General features: G+C 39.9%; 1 protein-coding gene across 32 annotated transcripts in view; it reads left to right on the top strand.

Moving 5' to 3' along the window:
- nrxn3a (neurexin 3a) overlaps positions 1 to 12,873 on the top strand; it is a 332,397-nt gene that overhangs the window by 279,809 nt on the left and 39,715 nt on the right. For all 32 annotated transcript variants that reach the window (XR_003403449.3, XR_003403450.3, XR_003403451.3 and 29 more), the window contains one exon: positions 309 to 480. Coding sequence is in view for 29 of the 32 variants with exons in the window: in XM_053237577.1 (XP_053093552.1) it covers positions 309 to 480 (172 nt within the window). In the remaining 3 variants the exon portion in view is untranslated. The remainder of the gene's footprint in view (positions 1 to 308; positions 481 to 12,873) is intronic.

The following is a 12,873-nucleotide window of genomic DNA, read 5'->3' on the forward strand; positions in this document are numbered from 1 at the left end:
AATGCTGTGTGTTTCAGTTGACAAATTAACCTTCCTTATCGCTCAGTTTTAAGGTGATTGATTTTGATCGATGAGCCTGGGGAAGGGCTGATGAATTCTTTTCATTAAGGGCACTGCTTTATCACGATCAGAGGCTGCTGATGCAAATGCCTTCAAGATCCAAAAGATCCTGAGCTAAAACAAGGACAATGGATTGTAGATTGCATTTAAATAAGTAATTAACTTTACACAGAAATGTAATCGTACCAGTTCGGGTCGGTGTTGGAACAAAATGGCGTTCCTTATGTGTAATTTTGATTATTTTTCAGGAGCAAGGCAAAATCGGCGTCACGTTCAACATCGGGATGGTCGACATCGTCGTGCAGGAGAGCAGCATGCCGGTGAACGACGGCAAGTACCACGTGGTGCGATTCACACGAAACGGGGGCAACGCCACACTTCAGGTGGACAACTGGGCCATCAACGAGCACTTCCCCTCAGGTACGACCTCTCGTCCACCTTCTTTAACCTTTGCTTTAGGAAATCAGGAAGATGTATGGACAGAAGGCAGAAACGGGCAGCAACTGCTTTTTGCTCTATTTCCAAAGTCACTCTGTTTGACCTGTGTGTGTGTGTGTGTGTGTGTGTGTGCTTGTGTGTGTGCACTGCACTTAACTTTCCCCCTTAATTTCCTTCTTTTTTCTTTCCCCTCACTGACACTAAGCCTGTGCCGTGCACTTTAAAAGCAGCAAAAACACTTGTCTTGATTTAAACGCAAAACCAGAGCTAGCAAATGCTAGGTTTTTCTCTGACTGAAAAGATTTTAGCATCCAACATCAAATCCTTCAGCATCTAATCACAGACAGTTACACACAAAGTGACAGATTCATGCTTTAAATTTTATTTTTTAATCAATTTAGAGTGTAGCTGATCAAACCAAGCTTTTTTAGCATTAGCGATGTAGTTGTGATTTACTTCACTGCGATTGCCTAATGTCGCTTTTTTCCTCCAGTGTTTAATTAGGAAATATTCATCCAACAATTAGCAATATTTAATCTTTAAACTAAATTCCTTAAAAATCCTTTAAATGAATCCTTATACTGTTATGTAAATAAAATGTAAATTGTGGTCATAATAACTCTTATTATAATGTATTATTAAACCTAATAATTTCAGGAAATGTGACATTGACAGTCAGATACTTTAAGATACATTTTATTGTTTTGAGCAATTTATTAAGACTTCTTAATCTTCAGGACAGAGAAGTTTATGATTTTTTGCGGTTTCTCTGTAACATGACAAGCTGTTTTTTTATTTTATTAACTTCAAGATAGTTTCTAGCTGCAATAATGTAAGTGAGAACAGGAACTAACTTGCTACGTCGATGTTCTGCTACATTAAATAACATCTTTGATAAATGAAAATGAATTTTTGTCAAATTCCCATGGTGTAAGAGGAAGAAAACACCTTATTACGTCATCTTTGCATTTACACTAGTTACTTTATTATTGTGAAATGTGCCATCAGCATAGAACTACAGCTATTTTGGTAGCTTGAGTAAATTTTATTTTAAAAATTGCATCAATTATTTGTGGACTGTGCTTAATATCGTAGTCACTGGAAGTGTGTATGAACATCTCCAGCTAATTATAAATGAATGCTGTGGCTTCAGTCAAATAAACGATCATTAATCTGTGGTTTTATAATAATTTTGTGAAAAGGAACATTATGAAATACAGCAAAATTTTAGGAAATGACCGGGTAATGATGAAACACATCATCATAAGGGATAGAAATTTAAATTTGGTGCATCAAGTACTAGCATCTTGTCAGTGGAAAAGCACTAATCATGTTGTACACACCAGATGTGTGAACACTGACTTAAAGCAGCAGTGCTGCACTTTGCCCATTCTCGTCCTCGCTGTACCTTTATAATTGATAAAAATAAATTAATGTCAGGCCAGGGCATTGAAATGATCCGATCTCCTCACAGCAGCCGTAAATGACTCTGTCCAATCTTTATTACTTCATTGTTGTCTGCTCTTCTTTTATTACTATTGGACTGTCTCCGTTCTCTTCAGGGAGATATAAAGCCTAGCAGACAAAACCAATTTTCTTTACACGTGTCCTGATTTAAACTTCTCTGGTGTGAGAGCAGCGCCGGTATTTCATGCCTCACGCTCGCCGCATGAGTGCGAGCAGCCAATGGAGGCCAGAACATTAAGCACCAGCCAATCTTCCTCAAGTCCTGCCTTTCTTTCACAAGTGGATGGACGTATAGGCTGCGCAATCACTTTAATGGTCACGGTGAGTTAATGTTCCCTTGTCTCGGAGACACTCACCTCCCCGATGAGATATTTAAACTCACTACGGCTTAGTGGGGAAAATTTAAGTAGTGGATAAGATTAGTGAAGGAAGTACCAGAAACCGAGTACTGCTCACTCGTAATCACGCAAAAGAGCATTCCACAAAAAAAATTATAGATGAGCCGATTGACATGCGAGTTTGGAATAATTGGTTTCGAACTTCCTCATGTTAACTGACGACCCTGGACCCCGCCCACTTCCCTCCATCTTACATTAGTAATCTCTCGTCTTGTCTCAAATTTTCCGCTTGAAAGATGCGGCCTCGCTTGCGTGGGAAAAGGAGAACGTTTTGCATTCATTAATGTAAAATAAAATCTAGCAATGTATGTTTGACTTTAGCTAACATTAGCTAACATTAAACAAGTATATAATTAGCATCAGTTAATCAGACACACCCCTGAAGAATTGCAGCAAATTTTGGCAAAAGTGTAAAAAGAAATTGTCAGATCTAACACTTTAGAAACAGCTTTAATGTTAACGATAATTAGAACATGATTAAAAACGCTGTTTGCTCTCACAGATGCATCAAGCCTGTCGCGGTAGAAACTTATGTGACATCAAATCAAGTGTATACTGTATATACAAGTATTAGCTTTAGATCAGTTAGCATGCAGGCGTATTCACTTTTTATATCTATAACACTGAGTTTTCATATTGCTAAGAAAAGACAAACATGGATGCGTCCATTGTTTTTTACAACTTCGTAGCTTGAGCGCTTGGAGGTTCCAACTTCCCAACTTTTCAAGTGAGCTGAAGGCAGCATTGTACAAGTCTTTCTGATAACCATCATGTGCTTGGGGGGAGTTTACATGTACTGTAAACGTCTATACACACACACACTACAGATTTGAGCTTATGCACTAGGACTATGCAGTTTTTCCTCTTCGGGTCAGCAGGTCTGCACAGAGGTCAGAACTTGGAAGGCTAAAACCCTTTTTTTTTTTTGGTCGTCCTGAAGTAAGATGTAAAGCATGCAATTAGCTGACTGCTGATTAGCTGCAAGCTAACTCTATACCATGTCTCTGCTGCTGACTCAGACATACTCAGCTGAATAATAAGTGTTGTGTGTGTGTATGTGTGTGCCCCAGGCTATGTACACACTCACTGTGCCTCCTCAGCCCAAAAACCCACGGCATCCTCCTAACAGTGAGAGCAAGCTTTCACTTTCATGCTAACGTCATTCCTCACGCTGCCATCGTCACCCCGCACTAATCCTCCTCTCTGGGTCAAGACACACCGACTGACCATTTATCCTCAGGTAACAACATGGCTGCCTAAGGAGTCAAATTAAATTTGCCAATTTTCGTACAACAATTTCAGTTCATATATTCAGACAAACCAAAAAAACTTACTTCTTTAAGTATATAATCTAATTATTTACTTAAAGAAATAAGGTTTTTTGGTTTGTCTCTTTGGGGGAATCCTTTAAAGATTCTAAAACAGAGTGTTAAACAAGTGCCTCAGAACTTTAAAACTTTAGAAGAGAAATTTAAACCTGTTAACCATCATAAAACCCCAGAAGAAACCTTTTTTAAGACTTGTAAATGTAAATTATTTGACAATGAAGCACATTTCTACCACAGTGCCGTTGAATTCTGGCTTCTGATTGATCAGAAGGTGTTGATTAATTTTTCTATAGCAGCACCTCTGACTGTGGTGCAGCTGAAATTCACAGGTTTATATTAGTGAGCACGATATCATACTAATAATAAACAGATTCAAAAATGTTCTATTTAAGAAAGAAAAATATGTAATCGGTGAATTTTCTGTTACAAGATGTTCATGTAACGTTTTTGGAACGAGTCTGAAGTGTCGACGGTAAAGCTGCAGTAAACGCTTTGCAGTTTCTCTTCAAGAGAGAGGAAAAAAATAGAGGCTGATAAAAGAACTTACAGTGTAAACCCATATGAGGATGGGTTCTCTGTTGAGTCTGGTTCCTCTCAAGGTTTCTTCCTATCACCATCTCAGGGAGTTTTTCCTTGCCACCGTCGCCCTGCTTGCTCATCAGAGACGTCTCACACACACACACTTCACTTTACTTTTGTTTGTGTAAAGCTGCTTTGAGACAATGACCTTTGTAAAAAAGCGCTATACAAATAAAAATGAATTGAATTGAACTGCTGTTTATAGCTGTTTTGTGGACACGTCACAACATTAAATGTAACTATAAATGGATAAAAAGTATCAAAAGTAGGACGTGTCATTGTTTAGTAAATAAAATAAAATATCGTTGACAAATTTCTGTGGTATAAGAGGAATAAAACGCCTCAGTGCATGCTGTTATAGGAAAATAATCAACTTTAGAGTGATAACAGAGTGGCACCTCCGCACAATCTTTAGTTAATTTTCTATAATCTCACACAATTTACTGAAAAAAGTTTAGAATAGGAATTGAACAACTTCCTAAAACAAAGTTATCAGTGGCAACAATAAAGCGTTCTTGGTAAAAGTTTGTAGGAATTTATGTCAGAGATTTTCCCATTTCTGAACCAATGAAGACCCCATTTCATTTTCAAAACCCATTTAATTCAAGAGTCTAGTTAATTAAGCGTGTAAGTATCATCTCTAAATAAAATACACCATCATCATGTTGTTATTATTTCTGACCCCTTGGCTCTTGGCGTCCATTTTGAGAGCCCTGGGGTTTAAACGCTCATTGCTCATGTTTATCACTCAGAGCGTGGTGTTTAGGAATGTTCACTGATGTAAAATAGGGATTCTTCAGCATGTTATATGGGTGTAGTGCAGAGCAGTGAGCGGCTGTGTGGTTTAGATCCTGAGATCTTTTTTATAGTGACCTTGATCCAGGTTCTCGAGCAGTGTGTTAACTACGGGAGTATATCACTAGTGTTATGAATGTCACTGGTATGTAAGACATGTCTATAAACACGGACGTAATTGACTCTCTTCCTCAAGGTCCACAAGTGATGATAAAATCCTTCCATGGCCACTCGTGAGTGTCAAAATATTATCAACATTTCGTTTTTATCCTGCAACACTATTAGTGATGAAGGAATCTTGTTATCTCAAGCTACAGAGATAAGATTAGAAATAAAGAGAAATGAAGCAAGGTGCCGAATGCTTGCAGAAGGCACTCAGCCGTGCCAAAACAGCTGCGCTTTATTTTCTTAATGCTTTGAGGTATTAATCGTAAATGGCTCCAATGCACCAGTTCCTAAGGCAAAGAAGTTGCCAAGTTAATTTAGCCAACCTCCATCGTCTAATTGCTTGCAAATAAGAAGGCCGAGAGAGTCCATTACACTGAGACATTGACGTCCTGGTGATCTCCAGCACCTGAAGGACCAGACAGGAACTAGAGGATCTATACGTGAGGGCAGGACGCTCTTTATAACGTGACCCCGGGCGATTTGTAGATGTCACGCAACAGTTTGGCAGCTGTGTAGCAGGGCCTGTTGTGTAACTGTGAATAGATTTTTGTTATCCGATGTAGAGAACATCAGACATTCATGAACCTCCTGCTTTCTGTTGCCTGAGGATTTTTTGTTTGTTTGTTGTGTGCAAATTATTTCTGTCTAAGTGCTATTCCGGTTATTTATGGTGTGTGTAACTCCCCTGTAGCTTCTGAATAGCACTTAAGTCTGAATACAGGATGATGGATGGATGGAAAAACGTATGTCTGGTTGAATAGAGTAATGCCCAAACCGAAGGCTGATTGGTGTGATGGATGGATGGATGGATGGATGGATGGAAAGATAGCTGTATATGCTGATTGATAATCAGATCAATTGGATGGTTGGTAGGGTGAATGTATGGATGAATGGTTGGATGAACAGATGGATAATAGGTAGACAGACATAAAGAGATTAAAGGATAGATAGATAGATAGATAGATAGATAGATAGATAGATAGATAGATAGATAGATAGATGAGTTGATGGAAAGATGCATGGATAACTGGATGGATAATAGATGATTAGACAGACATATAGATGGATGGATTAAAGTTTGGACTGATGGGTAGATAGACAGATTGTGGATGAATTGATAGACAGATAGATGGAAAGATGCATAGGATGGATGGAAGGATGAATAAGTGGTTGGGGGTCTGTGTGTGTGTTGAATATTGTGATGTATCACATGACTGACTATTGGCACACACGCACACACACACACACACACACTCACAGACGTTATATCTCTATCAGTGATCTTTTGGGAGTTGAGAGTGAATATGGAAAGTAATGAAGTCCGTCTCCCTTTAGACGTGTGTATAACTCTCCGCTTGCTCGTGATTGGATTAGGTGTGTTCAGGGTGTTGTATTCTGAACGTGTAGATGAGTAATAGCTCTGATGTAAGCTAGGCTAGTGTCTGTACACCTCACTGCTGTAACTCGCGTCTGGAGATCAATACTGACAACGCCATTGATTAGCCCAGCTCTCGGCTCTGTCAGCGCTCTTAAAGCACAGGAAGCCGCTGATGTTTTTATTCTCCGCTCATGTATTGCTTTTTTTTTGTTTACTGCTTTTGTTGTGTTCGGGTTTCCTGTGTGCTAAAACACTAGGTGGGAATCGGAGCAGCACGAGCGATGGGAATTTCGTCTGTAATTGCTGCCACAGACGGAGGCGTGATTGACAGTGAGATTTCCAGCTGCAGTACATTTAAACGCTGCCCCCATACGGCAATTTGTGCATTAAAGCGTAACGCTTCTCGCTTGCTAACACTCAGAGGCAAGCGAGAGTCACGCGAGAGACACGTGAGTGACACGCGACAGACACATGAGACGTGCGAGAGTCACGCAACAGAAACATGAGACATGCGAGAGACATGCGAGAGTCACGCGAGAGACACGCAACAGACACATGAGACATGCGGGAGACATGTGAGAGTCACGCGAGAGACACGCGACAGACACATGAGACATGCGAGAGACATGTGAGAGTCACGCGAGAGACACGCGACAGACACATGAGACATGCGAGAGACATGCGAGAGTCACGCGAGAGACACGCGACAGACACATGAGACATGCAAAAGACATGCGAGAGTCACGCCAGAGACATGTGAGTGACACGCGACAGACACATGAGACATGCAGGAGACATGCGAGAGACATGCGAGAGACACGCGACAGACACATGAGACATGCGGGAGACATGCGAGAGACATGCGAGAGACACATGCGAGACACGTGAGTGACCCGAGAGACACACGAGAGACGTCTTGCTTCGTGTCACTGATATAAACAAGTACACAGATGTTATAAGACTGCTCTGGTCATTTTACAGCACATGGTTTATGGAAAGCGATAGATTTAAGAGTTCTGGTAGTTGGAATATAAGTCAAGGAGTGTGTGTGTGTGTGTGTGTGTGTGTGTGTGTGTGATCTAAAATGAAGCGGTTGCTGTTTTCATTTCCCAAAAGGAATGAAAGGAAGTGATATCAGTGTGTATTCATTTCATGTCACATGTTAATAATTTACTACATCCTCAGAGCTCTGGTGCTGAGTGATACTGAGCTGCACGCGGATAAATATCGATTATACTGAGCTTAACTCTTATATATACTGTATATATGAGTATAACTCTAGATAGACACACAGTGTGCACACAGAAATATGGATGGATGAAATATGGATGGACAGAGTAATGGATTGTTGATTGACTTGGTTGGATGGATTGTAGATGGATGGATGGATAGTAGATGGATATATGGATGATGGATAGATGGCTGGATGGGTGGATGGGTGGATGAATGGCAGTATAGCTGTGATATATGTGTAGACTGATAGCTAGCAAATCAATGGATGGTTGGTGGGATGGAAGGATGGATGGATAGTGGATGGATGGATGGATGGATGGACAGACAGACAAAGACATATGGATTGTGTTGGAAGGATTGGATGGTTAGATGGATAGGGAGAGTGAGGTGGATAAAGAATAATGATAGATGGATAGACATATAGACATAGCTAAATAGAGAGAGATAGAGAGGGGAGAGAGAGGAGGAGAGAGAGACATGGATGGATGGTTGGTGGGATCAGTGGATGGATGAATAAATCATTTGGATGGACAGATAAATGGATAAATAGATAGACTGGAAGAGTGGTTGGACTAACAGACAGAACAGACAGACAGACAAACAGAGAGATAGATAGATAGATAGATAGATAGATAGATAGATAGATAGATAGATGTAGGTTAAGGTGAAAGCAGAGTAAAGACGTGATGAGTGCAGATTTACATCACACTGCACCGCTGTCTCTGGTGTGTCACACACTCTTTCAGTTTTGCCTAGCTGACTGTGTGTGTGTGTGTGTGTGTGTGTGTGTGTCAGGCTGGATGAAGGTTACGTGAGCAGGGGTTGTGGAGAGATAAATTCTCTCTCTCTCTCTCTCTCTCTCTCTCACACACACACACACACACACACACCAGGAGACGCCTCGAGGTTTTTTCTCGTTACAGCTGCTGTGTCTGGGGGTTTCTGATGTCCGTGTGTGTTTTGAGGGAAAATGGCAGACGATTACGTGTGCAGTGGGCTCTGCTGTTCCTCCACACAGAGATGGCTTCCTCTCCTGCACATTCCCGTTTCCCCACTAAGATCCGGGATTTGTGCCTCTGAAGCCGGGAATAATCGGTTCTTCCATACGCATGTTTGAGGATTTTATAGACTGGTGGAGGAGCTGATGAATAAGTGATGAATAAGTGATGAAACCTCTGTTTAAACTTTACACTGAGCTGTAGAGGAGTCAGCAGGAGCGTAAAGTTTCAGCTCTGTAGGTGCTGGAGACAAATAATCTGTTCAAGGAAAAGAATGCTTGGAGCTTCACTGATCACACACACACACACACACACACACACACACAAACACACACACACACACACACACACTTACACATGCTTGATAATGCCGTGACTTCACTGGCTGGCTTTAGTAAAGAGACCCACTGTGTGACCTCGGGGCTTGAATGGCCGACTCCGCTGTCCGCCCTCCACTTGAGGAATCACACACACACACACACACACACACACACACACTCAATGAGTCCATAGATCAGGTAGTTGCTACCATTCTGCAAGAAATGTTAGTAAAAATTTACTGTAAATAAGGGGAAAAACATAAAGCTGATATATAAATATAAATAATATACAATAAATATAATCTAATTGGAAAATTTACCTTATATTTTTTTACCTATCAAATGAACATAGTGGCAAATAAATATTTTAAATTATTATTATTATTATTATTATCATTATGTAAAAAGTTAAAATTATTGGAATATTGGCAAGTTTTTAGCAAAATTAATTGTAAATAGGGAAAAAAGCTGCTTGGGCCTAAATATCTTTTGAGTTAATAAATAATAAATTAATTAATTAATTAAAATTAACACAAGTTATGAGAGCAGATGAAATATTTGTAGGTTTAAGGATTATAAACATCATATTTTTAGTGTTTTTTAAATTTAAAAAAAGCATTTAAAAATAAAACAAAAGCCCAAAATCTTATATGTGTAAATTGTTTAACAGTGTAACCTGAAGAAGAAGAAGAAGAAGAAATGTGGATGTATCTGTGTGGATGCACTGAAATGTTGCTAGTACTTTTTTTTCTGTCTCTGACCTCAGGTCAGTGCACCAGGCTTCCCATATCTCAAAACCCTTTAGATATTAAAGGAAAAAGAAGCCTTATCATGTCAGCATCTCAGTACGCAGTGTACACAAAGCGTTGAACTCACATCATGTGTAATCAAATGGAGCGCTGCAGAGTCCTCCAGCCCTCTCGCTGAGATGATAAGAAATCCCCAGGGCTTTTACGTCTCAGCCGCAGGATGCTGTGTGTCTCGGGAAAAGCTGCGGGGAGAGAAAAACCTTGTGTAAGTGACCCGACTTTTCTGTAAGATGGGAAGAAACTGTGGACGTTAAAACGTAAAATATTTCCAGAAGATTTAAGGCGGCAAGTTCCTTAAATGTGAAACAGACACTTTCCTTTGTATCGTACAAGCCAAATACAATTACTGATATCAAATCCAAAAATCTCTTGACCTTATAAATCTCGTGGTAGGGGGAAAAAAAGATAAGCTTTCAACATCCACCTCTGGTCTAATCCTGAAATTAAACGAAACCACCGGGGAGGCCGAGCCAAACGCTCCCGGTCTTATTTGTGCGAGACGGAGGATCCTCAGGAGTCCAGGCCACATTTCTTATTGGGGTTTTTTGTGAAAATGAGCACTTAGGTCTGGTTTAAGAAGAGAAAGAGAAAGGAATGACTTTTTTATCCTTCAACATTGAAGTTTAATCAGCTGTTAATCTGTATATGTGCTGCATATTCTTCATATTCCTCATTCTATAATTAAGTTTCCATTTGTACTTCTCGAGAAGACTTTCCCCGCAGGATGTGCGTGTGCTGCTATTCTCTCACGCAGCGATAACAAAGTTTTTATCACTTTTATGACAGTGTTTTGTTGTATGAGTTAGAAACAGGCTGCTGATGTTCTAATGTGGGATTTTTCCACAAATCGTAAGCTTAATGCAGAGCTGGATCAATGCAGCCGGCAGACGAACGAGGCAAATCCATAACCAGAAAGCAAGCTACAACATGGTGAGGGTGGATATCAGGGGGTAAATACTGTGTGGTTTGGAAATGTGTGAAGAGATGAGGAACCAGCTAATCAGGAAAGGTGAGAAGAATCCAGGACATTAAGTATTGATGAAATGGGAATGGAGATTTACTGTTCGTGCTGCCATCAAATCCTGTGGAAAAATATCGTAATTAGGAGGTGAGTGAGTTACTTGACCAGCAAAACGATGACTTAATTATGAAGTATGACTTGTCATGCTTTAATTAATTGCTGTGATATAGGAGGAATAAAACACATTAGGATATGCTGTTAATTGCTATAAAACCATAAAAACTTCTGTTTATAACATTTCTGGTTTATTCAATAAGCATTGAAATGTTTAGGATTTCTCAGCGCCTCTTGGACACGTTTGTGCATTCCCGTGTCCGCATTAACACTTTATGGCACTGTTGCAATTTCAAAGAGACTCGCTCGTATCCTCTGGATCCGGCGTCATTGTCATGTCGTTCATATGGATCAAAGTGGCAGCTGAGAAGTTCTCATCCATTCAGGGATGAAAAGTAAAGTCTTTTGGAAGCGGAGTCCAGTCTACCTGCGTCGAATTCCGTGGCCTAGATACGGACGTAGCTTGTTCATTTGTTATTAAGCTAGCTTCAGTATTATAGATGATGTGAGCAAGGCGTAGTAGGTGCAGAGAGGAGACGCTGTTTGGTCCGAGACCCATGGGAAGGTGTGAAGAAGCAGGTGCAGGTCGGAAGCAGGTGCTTCAGTCCACTGGAGGTGTTATTTTTAGGGCCGTGATTTTCTGGATCACATGAGGAGCATGCTTGCAAAGTCTGGCCATGAATAAAAGACAGGAAATGACAGCAGCAGTTTGAAATAGCTAGACTAGTAGATGTTTTACGTACATGTAGTTATGTACAAAGGCGGAGGACTATTTTGTCCACGTTTTTTTTTTTTTTTTTTTTTAAACAGTGAAGTTTGATAAAAATCATGACTAAACCAAACATCACCAAAGCTGTGTTTGTAGTGTTTAAATCTCAGGGTTTATATATAAAAAGTTAGATTTCTTCTAAAATAAATAATAAAAGTATTGCATCCACATGACTTTAAGTAAGTGTGTGTATAAAATGTGAGGCTTCATACTATCTGTAGCTTCTAACTGGCCCTCGATCAAGACAGAATGATGTGAATCATAGCAACGTTTATGAATTTTTAGAGATTTTCCGAAGCAACCATTACTCCCTGATTACCTGAAGTCACATGCCTCATGTTAATCAATTTATAAATAGCTTCTTCCTGTTCTCTGAAGCTTCTGTGGTGAATTCAACACTGACTACAACACTGTCTTTTTTCCTGCCATTTTCTTCTGGCTGGTTCGAGTTGGCGAGGGGGTGGGACTACGTTTAGTACAAGCGACGTCAGTGCTTCCAAACAAAATTAGCCATCGGTTTCCTTACTCGGCTTTTTTGTGCCTGAGTGTGAGGAAACTTTAGATATTTATATTTTTATATTTACCATTTATCTACCATTGCTAAATGCTTACTTAATGAAGATCTTTTTTTAAATTTGATAATGGCTTTAAATATCATTTAAAGCAGAAGTGAGACACTAGACAAGTGTCTAGACGAGTAACAGCGCTTCAGAGATGCTGGGCCACAGTCATGGCCTAAGACGTAAACATGGGATCAGTCTAGGTCTGTGTGTATTTACTGTGTTGTCAAGTCTACCAATCAGAAATAGCTATCTGCTTACGACTGCTTTTTCTACCTAACCGCAGAAACTAAAGTGACCTCTGTACCTGAGCACAAAGTTAGGATTTTTCACAGTTTTAGTGTTAAATTGATGTTAAAGAGTTATAGTTCTTGGATCTACCGTTGGTAAACATTTATATAATGACAGATCTTTAGTCTCACAAAGAGCTTTCATTTGTTCGTTGTTGTCAGTAATCGTGTTGAGAGACGTTCTGTAACATCGTGTTGAGCAGCAGCA

The sequence above is a fragment of the Pangasianodon hypophthalmus genome, chromosome 10, assembly GCF_027358585.1.
Source record: "Pangasianodon hypophthalmus isolate fPanHyp1 chromosome 10, fPanHyp1.pri, whole genome shotgun sequence".
Taxonomy (NCBI): domain Eukaryota; kingdom Metazoa; phylum Chordata; class Actinopteri; order Siluriformes; family Pangasiidae; genus Pangasianodon; species Pangasianodon hypophthalmus.